The 20,676-nt window shown below is 49.3% G+C and overlaps 1 protein-coding gene across 5 annotated transcripts in view; it reads left to right on the top strand.

The window, feature by feature from the left end:
* Window positions 1-20,676, top strand: part of LOC142559761 (GTP-binding protein 2) — a 110,613-nt gene that overhangs the window by 31,111 nt on the left and 58,826 nt on the right. For all 5 annotated transcript variants that reach the window (XM_075671389.1, XM_075671387.1, XM_075671388.1 and 2 more), the window contains exon 6: window positions 12,275-12,369. In XM_075671389.1, the coding sequence (XP_075527504.1) occupies window positions 12,275-12,369 (95 nt within the window). The remainder of the gene's footprint in view (window positions 1-12,274; window positions 12,370-20,676) is intronic.

Raw genomic sequence — 20,676 nt, 5'->3', positions numbered from 1 at the left:
GCCCGACTGCAAGAAATGCAAAAAAATATGGGGATTGAACACCTTGTGAAGTCATGCAAGACATACCTACGCGCTGGAATAGCGAACATGCCCTGATGTTGAGGCTCCTTGAGCTTCGTACTGCAATCTCTGCAGAGCTATCCGAGTTGGACGGTGTTGAAAACCTGTCATCCGCAAAGTGGAAGCTAATGGCAGGGCTGGTCAGTGTACTTCAGCCCCAAGCAACAACGGAACTTTCTGCGACCACATACCCAACACTCTCGCAGGTGATGCCCTTGCTTCGGTGCACCAAGATTACACTTAAAGATTACACTGAAAGAGTACATTTCGGGAGCCAGTGAGGCAGCCTCCTTTGCTGGCAGCCTCCTGCGAAGTCTGAAGACCAGGTTTGTGGATGTGAAGCTGCGACCACTGTTAGTGCTGGCAATGCTGGTAGATCCCCATTATAAGGCAATTTTTCGTTCCGCACCAAGCGAAAAGTTTGTGCGAGTAGCCTGCTGCTTTCTGAAGTTGAAAAGCTCCACCCGTCTGGGACAGAAGAAGCCAGAGAGAATGAAAGCGCCGCAAGCACCAAAGAAGAGGCGTGCTCTGTGTGGGCTGCGTTTTCAAAAGTGAAGATGGCTTAAGAGGAAAGACTGCAGGCGGTTGGCATGTCCCAGTACAAGAAACAGGTGAATGAATATCTCCAAACCGCACTGCTTGGCCGGTCAGAGGGTCCCCTCCTGTGGTGGTCAACCTTGGGCTCTCAGCTCTACCCTGCGGTGGCTATAGTCACGCAGAGGTACCTGTCAATTCCAGCTACCCAGGCATCCAGCAAAAGGGTCCTATTAACAGCAGGCAACGTTGTGATGACCAGGAGGGAGCAACTTCTTCCAGAGCACGTCGAACAACTTATATTCCTTCATAACAACTGACTGAACTCTGTGTCCCATTTCATTTAGTCTTTCATATTTGCGTTCTAATAAATAATTCATACTAGAAATTATTGTGGCCTCATTTTCACCAATTAAGTTAGTTTACTTAATTATTGCACTCATCTAATAATGCTCTTGGATATCACCTTTGGGCCAAGTATGTTTTAACAACTATGAAATTTGATTAGAAAATATTTGGCCATAATCACTATTCGCTTCGAATTCGCTTTGAACTCAAAATCCACTATTCGCACAACCCTACTATTTAGCTATAAAAATGGTCCTTCTCCTTGGGTTATGACTTGTAGACTGTAAGCTATTTAAAAGAAGCTGTTTTCTAAGTGGCACATTTGACTGGACTTGCGCAACTTCTGTCTTTGTGCTGTCAGCAGCAAAACTTTGTGGGGCCTGTGAACAATGTTCAAATGGCATTGTAAAAGCCTGAAATTTGCACTCAATATTGGTATGGATGCTTTACATATGCACATTTACTAGCTTGTGCACAGCTTGTGTGCTTGTAACTAGGGCGAGGTGCAGCTGCACAAGCTGACAGCCACTGTGGGGGTCTCAAACATTCCCTTAGGACAAAGGAACAACAACACAGTAGTGGGCATTTATTGCACCTTTCATACACCAGTGCCAGCTAGCCGAATAGAACATTACAATGGGCATGGATGAGTTGAACAAGCCCAACTCACCGTGGCAGGATATTCAGTGAATATGTTCGCCCTCATGCTGGAGGCACCAACGCCTGATCGTTTCTGTGTACAATCACATGAATGGTGGCGCATTGAAACGATCGTGTTCGTCCATCCAGATGTTCCACTCCGAAGCCTGGGATAGAAGTGCTGCGCCAATTGCACCATCTTGCGCCAAACCATTGAGCTGCACCAACCTCTGCCAAAACACTAATTTTGAAGGAACTTGGCAAATTTAGCAGGATGTGTTTGTTCAGTGGCAACCACTCAGCCATAGACAGGTGTTGGCTAGCCCTTAGCCCTGAAATCCAAGCCTAAGCAATCCGTTTTAGCGACAGCATTTTTATAGTGTGAATGTGTTTTGTGGCATAATTGTAACTAGGCCACAAGAAAATAAAAACTGTTTTATGCGGTACAATGCACTACGAATGTTTCATAAAAGTGTTATGCATTTGTGTATATGCAGAGCAGCTAGATATGTTTTGAACTGGTGTTCATTTCATGGGGCAGTCGGAAAGGAAAGCCGTGCTGAATGAATAAGGTCATACAGCCGGCTCATTGTGTAGCTCATCAGTTTTGTTATACATTTCAGCACTCGATTTTGCACCCTATTGGTGCGTCTGTGCATGTGACTTTCTAAATCTATTTTGCTTGTGCACCACGTCCGGTTACTGGGATGATAGTGCGGCACACAGACGAACGACCTGCTTGCTTTCATAAAACTTCTTGGCCATAAATATCCAATGGCAACCACAGTCATCACTCAAATGTGCACTTGGGCTACACTATTTTCTGCACGGCCACACCACACAAATTCAGGCTCTTGCCTCTGCAGAACGCAAGCCAAGGATGTAAAGATTTGTATTTAGTCAACCTTAAAGAAATAAAACGAAGGACACCGACCAACAGAAGTGCTAAAAAATGAAAGAATCTAAAAGACGTTTCGGCTTCGCTACGGAAGCCTTGTTCACAATGGGATGACGGAAGGTACATGAAAGCTTATGTATGCTACAGAATGTGACGTAAGCAGCGCATGTATGACGGGGGGAGGGTTCCCTCATTTCGATTGAGCGTGTGACATGTTTTTTGTATCTCCAGCGATTCCAGATACAGCTGCGATTTTAGGTTTCTTTCGTGGCCGATAATTTTCGAGCGATCCCAGTCGATCTTGTGGCCCGTTGTATCCGTGTGCTCGGCAAGGGCATTCGACACTGTACGCTTCTTTTCAAATAGCGGGAGATGTGTACAACTTCCTCATTGGTAAAGAGAACTTGCACACTGTATCAGAACTGATACGGCACTGCCGTACGTTCGAGGCGCTGAAGACTCGCCGAATTACACCAAAGTTTGGACGGCTGGCCAATGTAACGACTGTAGCAAGTGTTGACACAAGTCCTCCGCTCCCAGACCTTTCATCCGCCATCCGCCAGATAATCCGCGAGGAGCTCCAGCGACATGACGAACAGGCACGTTATGCGGCGCCACGTTGCAGCTCCTCCGTTTTCCGAGACACTCTTTGGGAACCCCCTTCGGCTACTTGGAACCACTCAGTGAACGTCGCGGATCTTAACGGCTCCAGAGACGAACCGCATTACATTACAACCGAACCACCACGCCCACGCAACTTTCGTCCACGAAGACTCACCGCTACCTACGACTTTCAAGGGGAAGAGCCTCGTTACCCTCAACCGATGTCTTCGGCAGAATACTCCAATCCGCATTCTGAAGTTCGCCCTTCGCCAGTGTGTTACTGCTGCGGCATGCCTGGCCATATAGCTAGGTTCTGTAGCCTGCGCCGAGCATCAAACTACGGATCGTCAGCGCCGACTATGCGGTCTAGCGGTCGTACACTGCGCACTCAGTGGCCAGGAGACTCCACTTCAGGAAGCCACTTTCGAGAGGACCGATGCACCGCCCAGGAGACCTACTTTGGAGAAGAAAGAACCCGGAACCGCTACCGCTCCCCTGCCTCCGACCGTACTCTGATGCCACCACCAGCCTTCTGAGCCTCCCGATCGCCATCCCCTCGGCCGCGATTCACGTCACCATCGCCTCGGCGCCGTTTCGTGTCGCCCCCGCCGGGAAACTAGCCAGCGCGGCCGATGGAGGTGAGGTCGCTGGAAAATTTGTGCTGCCGACTCAACTGCCTCCAACTATGTTTATGCTAAAGAATAAGGTTCATGTACTGATTGATGGGGTTTCTACAATGGCTTTAGTCGACACGGGAGCAACTGTCTCGGTCATGAGTGTGGGGTTTAAAGGCCTTCTGGGACGCAAGGTTATGTTTCGTTGGGACCAGTGCACAAGTTTCTGTGGAGTCAGTGGTGAAGCATTATACCCGGTTGGTGTGTGTAACGTGGATGTGTCTTTGGGTGGGAAAGCTTTTAATGCAAAGTTTACTGTTCTTCCTCGCTCCTCGCATGACGTGATTCTGGGGATTGACTTTTTGCAATTGTGTGGTGCGAATGTTGACTGCCGGACGGGAGAACTCAGTGTCGACACCAGTGTTTCACCTGTGCTCTTTGAAGGTGAAGCTTGCCCGGAGAGTGTGTTGTGCGTGTCTGAGGATACAGTTGTGCCCACCTTATCTGCGATGCGTGTTGCCGTCGCCTGTTCATCTCCGACTCCTATCTCGTTCGATGCTGCAGTGGAACCTGTATATCGAAACTGCCTCAAGAAAAACGTGTTAGTTCCGCACTGCGTGGTCTCAGTGACCAATGGATGCGCGGGGCTGTGGGCGCTAAACTGTTCCACTGAAGCGGCAGTGCTACCTCAAGGCCTAAAGATTGCCACGTTTCAGGAAGACTCGCCCGTATCGGTGGCAGTACTTGCAGAGCTCCCCGATGGAGGAGCAACCAATGTCTCGAGCCCCGGGAGCTCGAAGATACTTTCCATGATTGATAAGTCACTCAGCGATAACGAGCGTCAAGTTTTGATGGCCCTGCTTACGAAACATACCTCGGTATTCGACTTTGCGCAGCACGATGGACCGCCATCAATTCCTGCGTCCAGAACTCGTCACCGCATCAACACAGGAGCCGCCCAGCCAATCCGACAAAAACCCTATCGTGTATCCCCATCAGAACGCAAGATAATCAACGATCAGGTCCAAGAAATGCTATGCAAAGGCGTCATTCGAGAATCATCTAGTCCTTGGGCAGCCCCCGTGATATTGGTGAAGAAGAAAGACGGTACGTGGCGGTTCTGTGTTGATTACCGTCGCCTAAACGCCGTTGCTAAGAAAGATGTATATCCGCTCCCACGAATTGACGACGCCATCGACTGTCTCTTTGCGGCATCTTACTTTTCCTCAATTGATTTACGGTCAGGTTACTGGCAAATTCCTATACACAAGAACGACAGAGAAAAGACAGCATTTGTAACACCCGACGGACTATTCGAGTTTAACGTGATGCCTTTCGGGTTGTGTAACGCGCCCGCAACGTTCGAAAGGTTCATGGACGCAATATTACGCGGCTTAAAATGGGAAGTTTGCATGTGCTACTTAGACGATGTTGTGATCTTCGGGCGAACGTTTAGTGAGCACAACAAACGTTTGGATTTGGTCTTGAACTGCTTGGAGAAAGCGGGTCTTGTGCTCAATTAAAAAAAATGCCGTTTTGGGGAACGAAAAACTCTTGTGCTAGGCCATCTGGTCGCTAAAGAAGGCATCCGACCAGATCCACAAAAGACTGCGGCCGTAGAAGCATTTAGAGTACCCAACTCTGCCAAGCCGTTAAGAAGTTTCTTGGGCTTGTGCTCCTATTTTCGCCGATTCATTCCCCGGTTTGCTGATATGGCTCATCCCCTTACACGCCTTCTCCAAAAAGGTGTTCCCTTTGAGTGGACTGCAGATTGCGACTCATCGTTTCGCCAGCTCAAGTTCCTGTTGACATCCCAACCAATTCTTCGCCACTTTGACCCTTCATCACCAACTGAGATTCACACCGATGCCAGCGGCGTAGGCATCGGTGCTGTGCTAGTTCAGCGTGTTGGCGACAGTGAGCACGTGATCTCTTACGCTAGCCGGTCCTTGAGCCGCTCCGAGCACAACTACACAGTCACCGAACAAGAGTGTCTGGCGGTCATCTTCGCCGTGCAACGGTTTCGTTCGTATCTCTATGGGCACCCCTTCACTGTGATAACAGATCATCATTCGCTATGCTGGCTTGTGAATCTGCGGGATCCCTCAGGACGACTAGTGCGCTGGGCCCTCCGTCTACAGGAATACGATTTCGTTATTTGCTACAAAAGTGGCCGGCGGCATGCTGACGCTGATTGTCTCTCGGATGCCACTTCAAACAACTGAATGTGATGCGGACAATTTTGATGAATACATCGCTTTTGTGTCCCCGGAATTTCCGGATATGGGTACCGTCATATCCGAGCAGCACAAGGACGAGAGCTTACAACCGCTCTTCGCGGCAGCACAGGAGTCACCTGCAGGCAGTCGCTTTCGCCTACGGGATGGTGGCGCGCTCTATAAGAAGAGCTACTCGACCACCGGTGCACGCTACCTTTTAGTTGTCCCCAAGAACCTTCGCCACCAAGTATTACACGCCATGCACGATGACCCAGCTTCCGGTCATCTTGGTTCCACACGTACGCTCTACCGGGCTCAAGAACGTTTTTACTGGCCTAAGATGCGGAAAGATATCGAACGGTACGTCGCCAGCTGCTCTCAATGCCAGCGCTACAAGCGTCCGCCACAAGCGCCACATGGCCTGCTTCAACCAGTTCCCCCTTCTAGCGTCCCCTTTGAGCAAGTTGGTATAGATCTGCTGGGCCCTTTCCCGCGATCCTCCAAGGGTAATCGTTGGGTTATCGTTTGCGTCGATCACCTTACCTGCTATTGTGAGACCGCCGCATTGCCATCGGCCACAGCTACAGAAGTTTCTATCTTCTTGCTGGCTGACGTTATACTCTGACATGGACCTCCTCGCATAGTAATCAGCGATCGTGGGCGACAGTTTACTGCAGACGTGGTTGAAGAAACCCTTCGTCTGTGTTCATGTAGCTTCTGCCATTCTACGCCCTACCATCCACAAACTAATGGTCTGGTCGAGCGCACAAACAGAACGCTTGCCAACATGCTGTCCATGTACGTCGATTCAGCACACAAGAATTGGGACAGTATCTTGCCTTTCATTACCTTTTCCTTCAATACCGCGAGACACGAGACCACTGGTTACTCACCATTTTTCCTTCTGTATGCTCGTCCGCCGCGCTACACCCTCGACACCATATTTCCCTACTTCGCTCATGACAACGAATCAATTGATGAGATCCTATGTCGAGCAGAAGAAGCGCAACGCCTCGCTAGGCTACGCACCATAGCATCGCAGGACTGGTCCAAGATACGCTATGACGGGCGTCACCGCCACGTTTACTTCGATCCTGGTGACCTTGTGTGGCTCTGGACGCCGTTGCGGAAGCGTGGCTTGTGCCAGAAGTTTCTCGCCCACTACGTCAGCCCTTGCGTTATTCTGGAGCGCCTCAGCGAAGTAAACTACCGCATTGCGCGTCTCACGAGCAGTGGACGACGCTCCGCCAAGGCTGAAGTGACACACGTCGCGCGTCTGAGGCATTGCAACCCACGAGATGACTGACTCACCCGGCGGGCTTCGTCTGCCAGCGGGGAAATGTCACAAGCTGTCATGAACCACGCCTGCCGCGCAAACAACCAGATGAAAGAAGGAAGAGAACGACGTTAGCCAAGCTGCCGCGAGACCGCTCTTCAACAACCGCGCCTATCAACCAGATTCATCTGGTTCTGCATTAAAACACCTCATGTGTAACAATATATTACTGGTGTGGGGATGCGTGGCCATGTGGATTAAAAAAATATATATATTCGCAGGCTTTTTTTTTTTGGTTGGCAAAAGGGCAACACAAGACCTACGTCGCTATATACGCGGTTATTGGTAATTTCTCAAGATATTCCACAATCTTTGCATGGACACCTTACTGCACAAGTAAGGTAATAATTTTTAGTTCATTATAACTAAATATTATTTGTTCACAATAAATGACAACAACAACTCGTCTAGCATTAACATAAGCCTATCAACATTGAATGGACACTGTTCACGCAAAGCCTTCAGTTATTTTTTTCCTTGGCCACATTTATTTGGCACATCAGGTATGTAAATTAATGGCAGTTCCTGGGAAACACACATATGGGTTTTCTCCGTAGCTTTATGTTACAGTCGGGTTTTTTGCTCGCCTTGCGGGCTTCCACAGAAGTGATCTGCCATAACCTGATAGTATTCTGCAAAGTCAAATAAGGAACACCTTTTCCTTGTATGCCTGTATTTCATTCATACTGACCTTTAGCGTATTTAGTGCTCTGAAATGGGAGTTCATGCTCCAAACCTGCTCCAATGGTCTGAATTTTCTGCTCCCAGAGCTGCTCCAAAGCTTTTTTGGCGGTCAGAGGATCGGCCAACGTGAGACAATATGTCGCCAACGTGAGACGACCATGCATGCCGCTGACCCCAATAGAAAAAGGAACAGGCTACCCCCCTTTGCGCCCGAGTAACCCCGCCATTAGGTGGTGTGAGCAGCGCAACACTCGCACCATCTCTCATACTAATCTGCCACCACACCGACCGCCACCGACACTTAGCTACATGGAGAAGCCAGATTACAGGAGACTTGAGAGCCATGTGGGGAAAACAAGATCATGTGTGAGAGTCGAGCGTCCCCACACCACGCATATAGAGTTAAATTTCGATATAACGAAGGCGGTATAGTTGGCGGTTTGCTATGCTATATTAAAATTTTGTCACATTTAAATTTGAACTTTTATGTAAATAAGTATAGTCGCCAATGAATTTTCCTTGCGCTGAAGAGCCCGCAACATTTTATGAATTGTCGGGCAATTGGAAAAAGCAAATTTGAATGAGAAAACAAATCAGTTTGTTGAATTTAATTGGCGATGAAAGATGCGATTTCATGCCGTGTCGACAATATCTTCTGTGGGGATGCGCGACTCACGCGCGTCTTCAGATATCTTGTTTTCCCCCAGCTCCTGCAATCCCGCTTTGCCGCGTGGCCTGCGTGACACCCGCGGCGGTAGATGTGGTTGAAGTGCAGCGCGAGAGATGGCGCGAGTGTTGCGCTGCTACCAGCGGGGTTACTTGGGTGCGGGAGCGGAAGGCGCTCTCTCTTGGGTTCGGGACAGCGAGAAGTACGGACGTGCCATGCCGTGCGTGCGCCGACACATGCTTCTGCGAGACCGTCTCGCGTGGCCGCCTTGGAACGCGCCACCATTCGCATGACTGTACACGCGAACGACCAGGCGTTGGGATCCAGCATGGGGCGAACATATTCGCTCGCTATCTGGTTGCGGTGAGTCGGACTTCCTAGATTTGTCATGCGCCCATCGGCATGTTTTGTGGATAGCAACTCGGCTAGCAGGCATTGATCTGTGAAAGGTGCAATAAATGCCCTTGTGATTGTTTGCACTACTGTGTTGTCGTTCCTTTGTCCCAAGAGCACGGGTGTGAGAGATCCCACATCTGGCGCCCAGTGGGGCTCTTGGGGCATCGGACGATAGATTTAACAGTTTTGCTTCGTTCGAGACCTTTGTTTGAACCGAAGCATAGGGCTAGCGTGGATTTTGATCGCTAGCGTTGGCGGCGTGCTTTCTTGAGCGAGGCGACGGTGGCTGTAGTGTGTTTGAACATATCAACATGCTAAGCCTTTTCGCAAGTGTTTTTTTTAATGGCATTCGTTGGTACGAGAGCCACGTGGTCTGCATCCTGGGTGAGCGAGGCTCAGCGCCCGCGGAGCATTGCCAAGCCTGAAGCGAGTGAGTACGGAAGCCTCATGGGTGGTCCGAATTTCTCATATAATTAGCTTCTCCTATCTCTTTGACTCTGATGAAGTCGTGGCTCTGGGAGCCGGGTGGCCGCGGGCCACGGGTGCCATTACGGGCTGACTGGTATTGTGACCTGGCACCGGGCGCTCCGACACCGTCTGGGACGGTGGGCGCCGCCAACTCGGATGCTGTGTGCACCGAGCGGAGTAGGACCACCTCACAGAGCTGACGTATCCTCGCGGCTGCCTGTTTTGCGCTCATTTTGGGTGTTGTTTTTGGATGCCAGTTGTTGTCAGGGTAGCGACGCTTTAGGCCTAAGGCTTTACGAAGCTGCCTGCCGCACGTGGAGGGACACAACCTGGTGGACCGTGGTGTTGAGGTGTTGCAATTTGCTTCCCTCATTCTATTTAGCCTCACACGAATTGAAATTACTCGTTCAACTCAAGGAAGCGAGCTTCGTTCACGTGAACTTAGCATCTGAATAGCTGCCCGATCTTTTGCTAGCCGAGTTGAACATCATACCACGTGGGCGATGCGCATGCAGAATTCCTCTCCCTTGCACTACTTTAGTGTTTGCCGAGTGTGTTGAGTGTACGCAGCGTGATTGGAGTCACCCCTGGTTTGCTGTCACCTGCACATCGTCTGCGCTGCTGCCCCGGACTACGATCGAGCCACTGGGCAATGGTGATGCTGTGGCGAGTTCGGCGCAGCGACTTCGGCGGCGGAGAAAAGAGCCGGCGGTCACCGACAGCTACTGTGGCTCTCGCCAGCAGGGCCCGCCGGCGCGAGCGACGCTTGTTCGTACCCACTACTGCGTCATCGTCTCCGGAGTCCTGGCCTGGAATCGTGACGTCGAGTCTGCAAATCTGCTGCTGTGACCGGCGGACGCCAGCGGTGTACCCAGGGACAATGTGGGCTCGCATGTTATGGACAGCGTGTGGACATTTCCTCAGCGCGGCCACTGTTGCATGTACTATCTTGTTCGCAAAGCACGCATTGATGTTAGAGCGTGTGACATGTTTCGCCGGAATATGTAGTGATTTAAGGTTGGGGGGATGTGGGGATGTGCGACTCACGTGCGTCCCCAGATATCTTGTTTTCTCCCATCTCCTGCAATCTTGCTTCGCCGTGTGGCCTGCATGATGTGGCGTGGCCTGCATGTGGTTGAAGCACAGCGCGAGAGATGGCGCGAGTGTTGCGCTGTTACCGGCGGGGTTACTTGGGTGCTGGAGCGGAAGGCGCTCTCTCTTGGGTTTGGGACAGCGAGCAGTACGGACGTGCCGTGCCGCGCGTGCGCCGACCCATGCTTCTGCGAGACCGTCTTGCGTGGCCGCCTTGGAACGCGCCACCATGCGCGTGACCGTACACGCGAACGACCAGATGTTGGGATCCAGCATGGGGCGAACATATTCGCTCGCTATCCGGTCGCGGTGAGTCGGACTTCCTAGATTTGTCGCGCGCCCATCGGCATGTTTTGTGGATAGCAACTCGGCTAGCAGGCATTGATCTATGAAAGGTGCAATAAATGCCCTTGTGATTGTTTGCACTACTGTGTTGTCGTTCTTTTGTTGCAAGAGCACGGGTGTGAGAGATCCCACACTTCACAACAGTGGTACGAAGTGAAGCCAGCTGCGCTTTTGCGTCCGCTCATTCATCGCAGCTGATAGTGTCACGCGTTGTGAGATGACACTATCATGAGAAGTGCTGGCAGCAGGGATTGAATGCTTCTCTCGCTTGAACACATGTCTGAAAGTCAAAATTACGCAACCTCCAGTAATAAACACACAGAAAGTTGGCATGCATGATGCCATGTCATCGCAGCTCGCCCAGTCTTGGCTCACGGGGCAGATTACCTCTAAAATAAGGTGCATGGGCCACGTATGCACTCAGCCAAGCAGACAGCCATGCCAAGTTATGGCCGCGCTACAAAAGGAGACTTGTGCCAACATGCACCCCCACTTCTTTCCCCTCCCTCCACACGCACTTGATTGCGTTGCTGCAAGCTCACCCCCCCCTCTCCCCTTGCTCACATGGGAAGACTGCACTCATCAAGCCACCATCCCTCTTGGCTCAACCTTGCATGCTTTCCCTCACACCTAAAGCAAACTGCATGCAGGGTGCGATAGGATCTTATTGCGCTTGGACTTTCTACAGAACATAACACTGCTTCACTTCTGCAGTGGCTCTTGGTCGCGCTGCGCATGATTTGAGGTGTGTTCGCAAGTAGCCAGTTGTGACTCAACCATTTTTATTTTTGGGCCCCGGGCGCCTTCTCTGCCTGAGCTCTCTTTTGCTCAGCACTTCATCGCCGCAGCAGATGCTCACAGGCCCGCAATGAGTTGGTTACATGGGACCTTTGCTCCTGCGACTTTATGTTCTCAAGCTTGGTGGACTGCTACCCGGCGAGCCCTAGCGCAGCAGCCGCGCATACTCAGATTGGTCTTGTGGTGAGCCTTTGCCCGTAAGTGCTGTGACTGCTTTACTGTGTTCCATCTTGAGTTAATAAACTTGCGTTTGTTGGCGATCTGATGCTGGGGTCTTCTCTGCTCCGTGTCGGAAAGTCGATGAACTCTGCCTTTGTTGCGTTGCGAAGTGGAAGGGCGTCGTTCCCTTTCTTGATTGTCGCTCATAGGCTAAGCCGTGTGCAAATCCATCTCCACAATTTTCAGAGCTTTCTACGTGGCATGTAGTTCAGCTGTGGAACTGTGTGGAAAGTAAATCATTGACATTTTGTGCAGTGATTTGTCTATTGTCTGCCGCATTTTTTCAGGCTGTTGAACACAGCAGCTAGTGGTTAATGTTCATGCATTGAGAGAGTCCCTTGTATTGGTGCGCAGGTCACAGTCCACACTTTGTCATGATGGTTGTAAATGCTGCAAGCGGGCTGACTGGCACAGGCCGTGACCACCTTTTGCTTGCCCTGGCTCTTCAGGTGAGTGACACTCCTTCTGGAGGTGCAGTAATGAATGTGGCTACCAGTGCACTGGGCCTCTGCAGTAGGCAGGGTACAGCTGCTGGAGACCGCTCAAGAGAAAGTTAGTGAGCGGTGGGGATGCCCAAAAGGGCAGGCAAAATACTTCAATCAAGGAATGTATTTAAATATTTGGCTTTTTTGAATAGAGGTTCACTTGGAACATTCTACTAGGAGGTGGCTTATTCTGTTAAATCACTGGTTAGAAAAATGTGTCCGAGAACTGGTCATCATGATTGATTATAATCCTACTTGCGTTACGCAATGACAGCAAAGTGACCTGCATTTTTAGCCAATGAACTTCAGAATAGGACTTTGCGCTTATTGCTTTTTGTTCCATATAAAAAAAAGTTAATTAAATTTAGGGTTTTATGTGCCTAAACCACAATATGATTATGAGGCATGCCGTAGTGATGGACTCCAGATTAATTTTGATTACTTGGGGTTCTTTAATGTGCACCCTATGTGCACCCAATTCGCCCCCATAGAAATACAGCCGTCGCGGCCAGGATTTGATCCTGTGCCTTCGAGCTTAGCAGCGTAACGCCATAGCCACTTCACCACCACGATGGGTAGTGTTCCATCTTAAATTTCGCATCAAAATTTGTTCTGCTTAAACTCCCTAAAACATCATTATTTACTGAAAAGAAGGCAAGGAGCCAAGGGGCCTGATTTTCGTTAGTCACAACCATATGAAGCCAACAGATAATAAAGCCAAGGAAAGCACAGGGGAAATTATTCATAATAATTAAGATGTAGAAATGATAGAATAAGGAAATGAAAGTGGCCGAATAAACATCTTGCCATCGGTGAAAGCCATACCCAGATTTTTTGCATTACGCATGTGATGTTCTACCAATTGAGCTAAGGCTGTTCCCACGTTCACATTTCTTGATATTTATGTAGGTGTACAACATCTGACCCTTGGAGTGTTGCCAAAGCCATTCATGGTTGTCAGGGCATGTGGGGGCCAGTGAAGTGTGCACCAATTTCGCTCATGTGTCTCAAACTGGTTGTGCCAGCTGACGCCAGAAGTGCCGACAACGCTTGATTGCCGCGAAGACATATCGGAGATAAGCAGAGGATGTGCTTGGACTTGTAGGACGAAACTCTAAAGAAAAATAAATAAAACAAAAAATGGACGATTCAGTGTTAGAACACACTGGTAAAGAGTTTAAGAAATTAGAATGAGTGCACTTGCAGTAATACAGCCACCTGATATGTATGAGCCCCCAAAAGCGCATCTGCTATGCTGATTATAATGCATTAATATAGAATCAACAGGAAAGCTGGCAAGTGATGTGACGGTGTGGGGGTCAAACTGGCTCTGAGAGGTGGCAGATAAACCTAGCTGTAGTTTCTGTATAGGCTGGCAGTTCTCATTTCTTCTTTTGGCGAACAAAGCAAGCAAGGATGCCATTTGTTCAGAAGAAATAAATGGTAAAGCACACTCTTCTTTGAAGCTATTAAAATTGAAAGTGCAGGTTACTACATTAACTTTTCAGTAGCTTATCTTATTTCCAATCAGAGCTATGGGTATGATATATGACTCACTACTGCAAGAATTCATATCAAGATACACTTTCAAAAAAGCTTCAGTGCAAACAAACCCTCAAAACTTGTTACAGGCAAATGGAGAACTTTGCAAGTGTGACGAAGAAGGTTGGCAGGCTGAAAAGCCTCGTTGTCATGACGGGGCTAGTGCCCAGTTCGCTCTCTGGCTGTGCCCCAACTGCTGGTGCTGCGTTTGTCGCTGCTGCTCTACGACCCGAATAAACCCCCTTTACAATTGGTGGAGCTGCTGGGTACAACAGAAAATCTGAACTTCACATTTGGACATTGCAACCCTTCTTCATTATGCCGGAAGAAGGACCACCACAACCACAACCCGCTGCCCTGGCCCGTTGCGTCAACGCGACCCACCCACCTTAATAATAATAATATTTGGGGTTTTACGTGCCAAAACCACTTTCTGATTATGAGGCACGCTGTAGTGGAGGACTCCGGAAATTTCGACCACCTGGGGTTCTTTAACGTGCACCTAAATCTAAGCACACGGGTGTTTTCGCATTTCGCCCCCATCGAAATGCGGCCGCCGTGGCCGGGATTCGATCCCGCGACCTCGTGCTCAGCAGCCCAACACCATAGCCACTGAGCAACCACGGCGGGTGACCCACCCACCTTCAGCGGTACCGAAGACCATGACGTAGATGACTGGCTCACTGACTACGACCGAGTGAGAATCCACAACCACTGGGATGACACCAAAAAACTGAATTACCTGTCATTTTATTTGAGCGGTGTCGCCAGCGTGTGGCACCGCAACCACGAATGTGATCTCGCGATGTTGACGGCCTGAAAAACTTACCTGATAGAGGTACTTGAGCGCCCCGCCGTTCGCAAGCTTAGCGCCAAGCAACGTTTACGTCATCGTGCGCAACAGTGCAGGGAGACATTTACCAGTTATGTGGAAGATGTTGTCGACCTCTGTAGCCGCGTTGACATCACGATGGCTGATGCTGAGAAGATGCGCCATATCTTAAAAGGCATTGAAGACGATGCCTTCCAAATGCTGTTGGTGAAAAATCCGGTGACAGTCTCTGAACTCGTCAGTCTCTGTTAAAGTTTCGAGGAACTATGCAAACAATGCATAGCCACCTGCCAATCTTCTTCTAAGGCCACTTCAATGTCAAGCTTGGCTTTTGCCCCGGATAACACTTCGCTGCTGCTACAGATCAAGGAGTTCGTCTGTGAAGAGGTGGCTCGTCAGCTTTCTCTGATTCCATTAACACATGGCCAGTCGGGTTCTCCGTTGGTGCCCGCTCTCCAATATGTCATCAAGGAGCAGGTAGCTGACAGCATTTCACCTTCTCTCCAGCAGGCTCTGAGCGTTGCTACGAGGCCTGCACCACAGACCTACAGTCCCCCTCGCCCGCTTTTGCACCCGCCCGTATCCCCTCTTTGCCCGGCCAGTGGTGCAGTATGCATGACGTCAAGACCATTGGCGCATGGAAGAGAATCGTCCGATTTGTTTTTATTGTGGCCGTGCTGGACACGTGGCACGTCACTATCGCCTCCTTACACCGAACGTCCCCAACAATGTGCGTCCATATGCGCCACGTTTCCAACAACGCCGCAACTATTCAGACAATTTTGAATCTCCTCGTGACGTCGAGACCACATTCTCCGCTCGCCGTTCACCTTCTCCTCACCACCGCTCCCTTTTTCGCATTCACCGTTGACGGAGCCCTCTGTGCCAGGAAAAACTAAAAATCGCAGTTCAGGAGGCGAGAACTGCGGTGTCAGCGAAATGTATAAGGCTTCACACTTCCCAAGGAAACGTTATTGAAGTCACAATAGAAGGAACATTGACGGTAGCACTTGTTGACCCCGGCGCTGCACTTTTTGCAATAGATTGCTGTATTTGCTGCAAGATAGAAAAAGTGACAACGCCGCTTTCTGAACTGTCCCTTCAGACTGCCAACACACAGCACATTGAGCCATCCGGCGCCTCACCTATCGTGTCATCATTCAGGAGGTGCTTTATATTGTAGAATTCATCATGTTGCCATCACGTTCACACGTCATATTAGGTTAGGACTTTCTCTCCACACATCATGTGATCATTGACTACGCCCACGCCAAAATCGAGCTGTTTCAGTTTTCGACCAATATTATCACTGACCGCAAGGACCCTTGTCACAAAATCGCCGTTTCAGAAGACACCGTTATACCTGCCTGGTCTTCCGCTCGTGTCAGTATCTCTTATGACTCTAGATGACAGCACAGTACTCTGCTTTATCTGAGCTCTTAGTTCGCCGCCGTTTACTACCACTGCCATTTGCTGTCCTCGAGTTCAAAACTGGCGCATCCCTCATGCACGTGTCAAACCCATTGGCCAAACCAATTACTTCACACCGCCGTGAAAGCCTTGGCAGAGCAGAGCCACTGGCCTCATCTTCAATATTTGACACGATGGACGACACCACTGCTGCATTCTTTTATGCCAGCTATTGCCAGTGCCCTTACAACGACGCAGCGTAACGAAGTTCTTCATTTGCTCGAAGGCTTCTCTTGATTTTTTGACTGCCAAGCAACATCACTCAGCCGCACGACGACTCTTTTGCACACTATTGACACCGGGAGCCATGCACCCATTCGACAGCGTCCCTACCGAGTATCGGCAACTGAAAGACGCATTATCAATGACCAGGTGCACAATATGGTCAAACACGGTGTCATCCAGCCTTCTAGTCGTCCCTGGGCATGACCAGTCGTCCTAGTTAAAAAAAAAAAAGACAGCACCATACGATTTGGCGTTGATTATCGAAGGCTTAACAAGATTACTCGAAAGGATGTATACCCATTGCCACGTATCAATGACGCACTTGACTGTTTGCAAGGAGCGGAGTTTTTTGCCTCTTTAGATCTTTGTTTTGGCTACTGGCAGGTGCCCATGGCTGACGCTGACTGTTCTAAAAGCACGTTTGTAACATTAGACGACTTCTATGATTCACTGTAATGCCGTTCGGTCTGCGCAACGTGCCTGCCGCCTTTGAACACATGATGGACGACATCCTGCACAGCCTGAAGTGGCATACTTGTCTCTGCTACCTCGACGACATTGTCTTTTCCCCTGCTTTTCTGCTCCATCTTCGCTGTTTACTTCAAGTTTTGACCTGTCTCCAGAATGCTGGTCTCGAGCTTAATTTGAAAAAGTGTTTATTTGCAGTTCGAAAACTGACTATATTAGGCCACATTGTCTCCAAAGAAGGCATTCTTCTTGATCCTGTGGAACTTCGCACCGTATCCGAATTCCCGAAGCCCACTAACTTGAAAGCACTGCGCAGCTTCATTGGCTGATGGTCCTATTTTCGACGTTTCGTTTGCAATTTCGCTACTGTGATTGCACCACTAAACCAACTTCTCCAAGGCGACAATGAACTTTCTACTTGGTCGGAAGTCTCTGATGATGCCTTTACTACTTTTTGTTGCCTACTCATGTCTCTGCCCATCTTGTGCCATTTTGATCTAAGCGCACCTACCGAACTTCACACTGACACCACTGGTGTCAGTGTGAAGTTCGGTAACACTAATGCTAAATACGTGGTCGCTTATGCCAATCGTGCCCTCAGAAAACCTGAGGCCAATTACTCAGTAACAGAAAAAGAGTGCCTGGCTATCGTATGGGCTTTTCAGAAATTTTGCCCATATCTCTACAGTCAACCTTTTGACATAGTCATGAATCATCATGCTCTTTGTTAGTTGTCTAACCTCAAAGACCTGTCGGGCTGCCTTGCTCAGTGAGCCCTCCGAATCCAGGAATATGATATCCATGTCGTCTATCCCTCTGGACACAGACACTCCGACGCCGATGCCCTCTCGCGCTTCCCAGTTACTTCAGACGCCAGTACTTCTACCTACAGGCATATTTCACCACTTGACATCCTGGATATGGCCTTGGAGCAACGAAAAGACCAATGGATCGTCATGATATTAGATTTTTTGTCAAATCCTCCGGCAGCTTCGGCACATCGAGCATTATGCCGACAGGCACAGCATTTCACCATCTGAGGTGGACTTTTATACCATTGCAACTACCACAATGACGGCTGCACATGGCTCTTAGTAGTGCCCTACCACCTTTGAAAAGATTTATGCTCTGCTTTTCACTCTGATCTGCTCTGATCCGTGGATGTACAACTTCGTCCTCAAATGCGTATGCTCCTGCATTGCCTGCCAACAATGCAAATACGTCCCACATCTCTCCACTGCACCTCTCCAGCCAGTTCCCTGCCCAGCTCAGCCATTTGACTGTGGCGGCATTGATTTATACAGGCCTCTTCCATCTACTGGCGCTGGCAACTGATCGATTGTTGTCGCCGTAGATCATTTGACACGATATGCTGAAACCGCCGCCTTGCCTGCCGCATCAGCAAAAGATGTCGCCTCGTTCATTCTAAACAACTTTGTTCTCCGCCATGGCACACCTCATGAACTGCTGAGCGATCAGAGTCGCGTATTCCTCTCGGATGTCCTGCAGTCACTCCTATCTAAATGCCAAGTTGTTCAATGCGCTACTTCTGCTTATGATCCACAGACCAATGGCTTAACAGAACGATTCAATAGAACTCGGTGACATTCTATCAATGTATGTTTCATCTGACCACTCGAACTGGGATCTTGTACTTCCATTCATCACATATGTATGTAACACTGCCTCTCAAGCCACTACTAGAGTCTTACCATTCTTTCTGCTTTATGGCCGCCATCCCTCCAGCACCATTGATATGGTTCTCCTGTACCGGCCGGACCCTCCTGAATGCTCACCTGTTTCTACGGTCGCTCAGTATGCGGAGAAATGCCGACAAGTGGCCTGTTCTTCGATGTCTGCTCAACAGTGCTGCCAAAAAGAGCGTCATAACCTCAGCTCACCCCTTCAATCCTTCCTTATCGACTCACGCGTGTGGCTGTGGGTCCCGCTTGTTGCTCCTCCTGGCCTTTCATCCAAGCTCCTCCTGAAGTACCACGGGCCTTACCATGTCGTTGCGCAACCATCACCAGTTAATTACGTGGTCAAACCTATATCGCCGTTTCCCGATATGTGTCATTGGGGGCGAGAGACTGTGCACACTGACCGGCTGAAGCCGTATCACGATCCCCTCACCTCTTCATAGGTCACTATGATGGCTACTCTTCAATTCCGGGGGTGATCGTGACGAAGATCAGCAGGCTGAAAAGTCCCGTTTCCATCGCGTGGCTCATACCCAGTTTGCTCTCTGGCTACGCCCTACCTGCTGGTTGCCTCGTTTGCTGCTGATGCTCTACGACCCAAATAAACGGCCTTTATGCAAGGAACTTTGCAAAGGTGGAATGCCCATCAAATCCGCATATGATAAGCAGAACTGATCACCCTGCTCCTTGTGATAACTGGGGGGCTTGTCTCACTATGATAAATAAATATGTTTTCTGGTCTGTTAAGGCGCCCTGAATCACCTCTTGGGCTTGGTGAAAAAAACACAGTTCGCAAATAGCATATGCTGCTGTGAACATCTCGGCGAAGTTTTGCGGTCTTGCACAGCATGCGGAGCTCACAAATGGAGCGTGAAGTCACACTTTTCTCTCAAACACTCACTTTTCAACACAAACTGCTTGTCACTCTTTTCTGGAAGCTCTATTTCGTAATATAGTAGATTTCAATATGTGGCTGCTATTAGCCAATAGCGGACATCAGTCAGGAAGGGTGTTTCGATTAGTGGACTTCTTTCTACTGTTACTGTGTATACAGTCAACGTCCAATTTTCGGACTCCTAGGGACCGCGAAAACGCCCGAAAATATTAATGCATGCCTTTTACTTCCACCAAGGGCTCAATTCGCCACAGGCACGTCCGAAATAGCTCTGAAGGCCTGCCAGTACACTTATTAGACGTATTGGTGCTCATAATGTGACAGGAGACAGCGGGTGCATGCGTGTGAAATGGAATGAAACGAAACAAAAGGAATACATAATGTGTCTCGCGACAATTGCCCCCTTCCTAATCTTGGTATGCTTCACTGCAATACTTTGCATATGCTTTTCCGCATAACATTTCTGTATTGAGACGAAGCTGATTTTCTGAAACCGGCATTATGCAACTTTTCATGCTTTCGAGCTTTGAAGCCATTGGCGGGGATTTCAAAGGTGGAGTCAGCGCAATTTCTGACAGCAGCAAATTCTTTCAATGAAAAACATGGCACCGAGCTGCAAGGAGCCTGGCAGCGAATGTACATTTAACGACTGATTTTCCGGACACCCGATTTTTGTGAAATGCCCGATAATGCGGACGGCTTCGTGGCGCCACCACTTGCCCCATAGAGTCAATGTATAAGAACGTCTGTAATTTCAGATGCAACAACCCTTCGCTGTCCGATTTTCCGGACATTTTGCCGTGACCACAGGTCCGAAATGGCATTAATCAAAGCCAACGCAGCCCTTTTGATTATCTCGAAGACTCAAATCAGCGCTCTCGCACATAGATCTGCTAGCAGCCATAGCCACCACCGCTGCAACGCTAGACTTAGCTACTTTGACGTTCGCTATTAAGGTTCTTGCCGTTCGGTGCCGTGTTTCTTATTGAAAGAATTTGCCACTGTCAGAAATGGCGCTGACTCCACCTTTGCAATCTCCACCAATGGCTTTGAAGCTCGAAAGCACGGAAAGTTGCATAATGTCAGTTTCCCAAAGTCAGCTTCGCCTCAATACAGCAATGTTAAGCGGAATAGCATAT

Source organism: Dermacentor variabilis, chromosome 10 (genome assembly GCF_050947875.1).
Source record: "Dermacentor variabilis isolate Ectoservices chromosome 10, ASM5094787v1, whole genome shotgun sequence".
Classification (NCBI taxonomy): domain Eukaryota; kingdom Metazoa; phylum Arthropoda; class Arachnida; order Ixodida; family Ixodidae; genus Dermacentor; species Dermacentor variabilis.
Note: the sequence above shows the minus strand (reverse complement) of the source record. Positions and strands in the feature narration are given on the sequence as shown.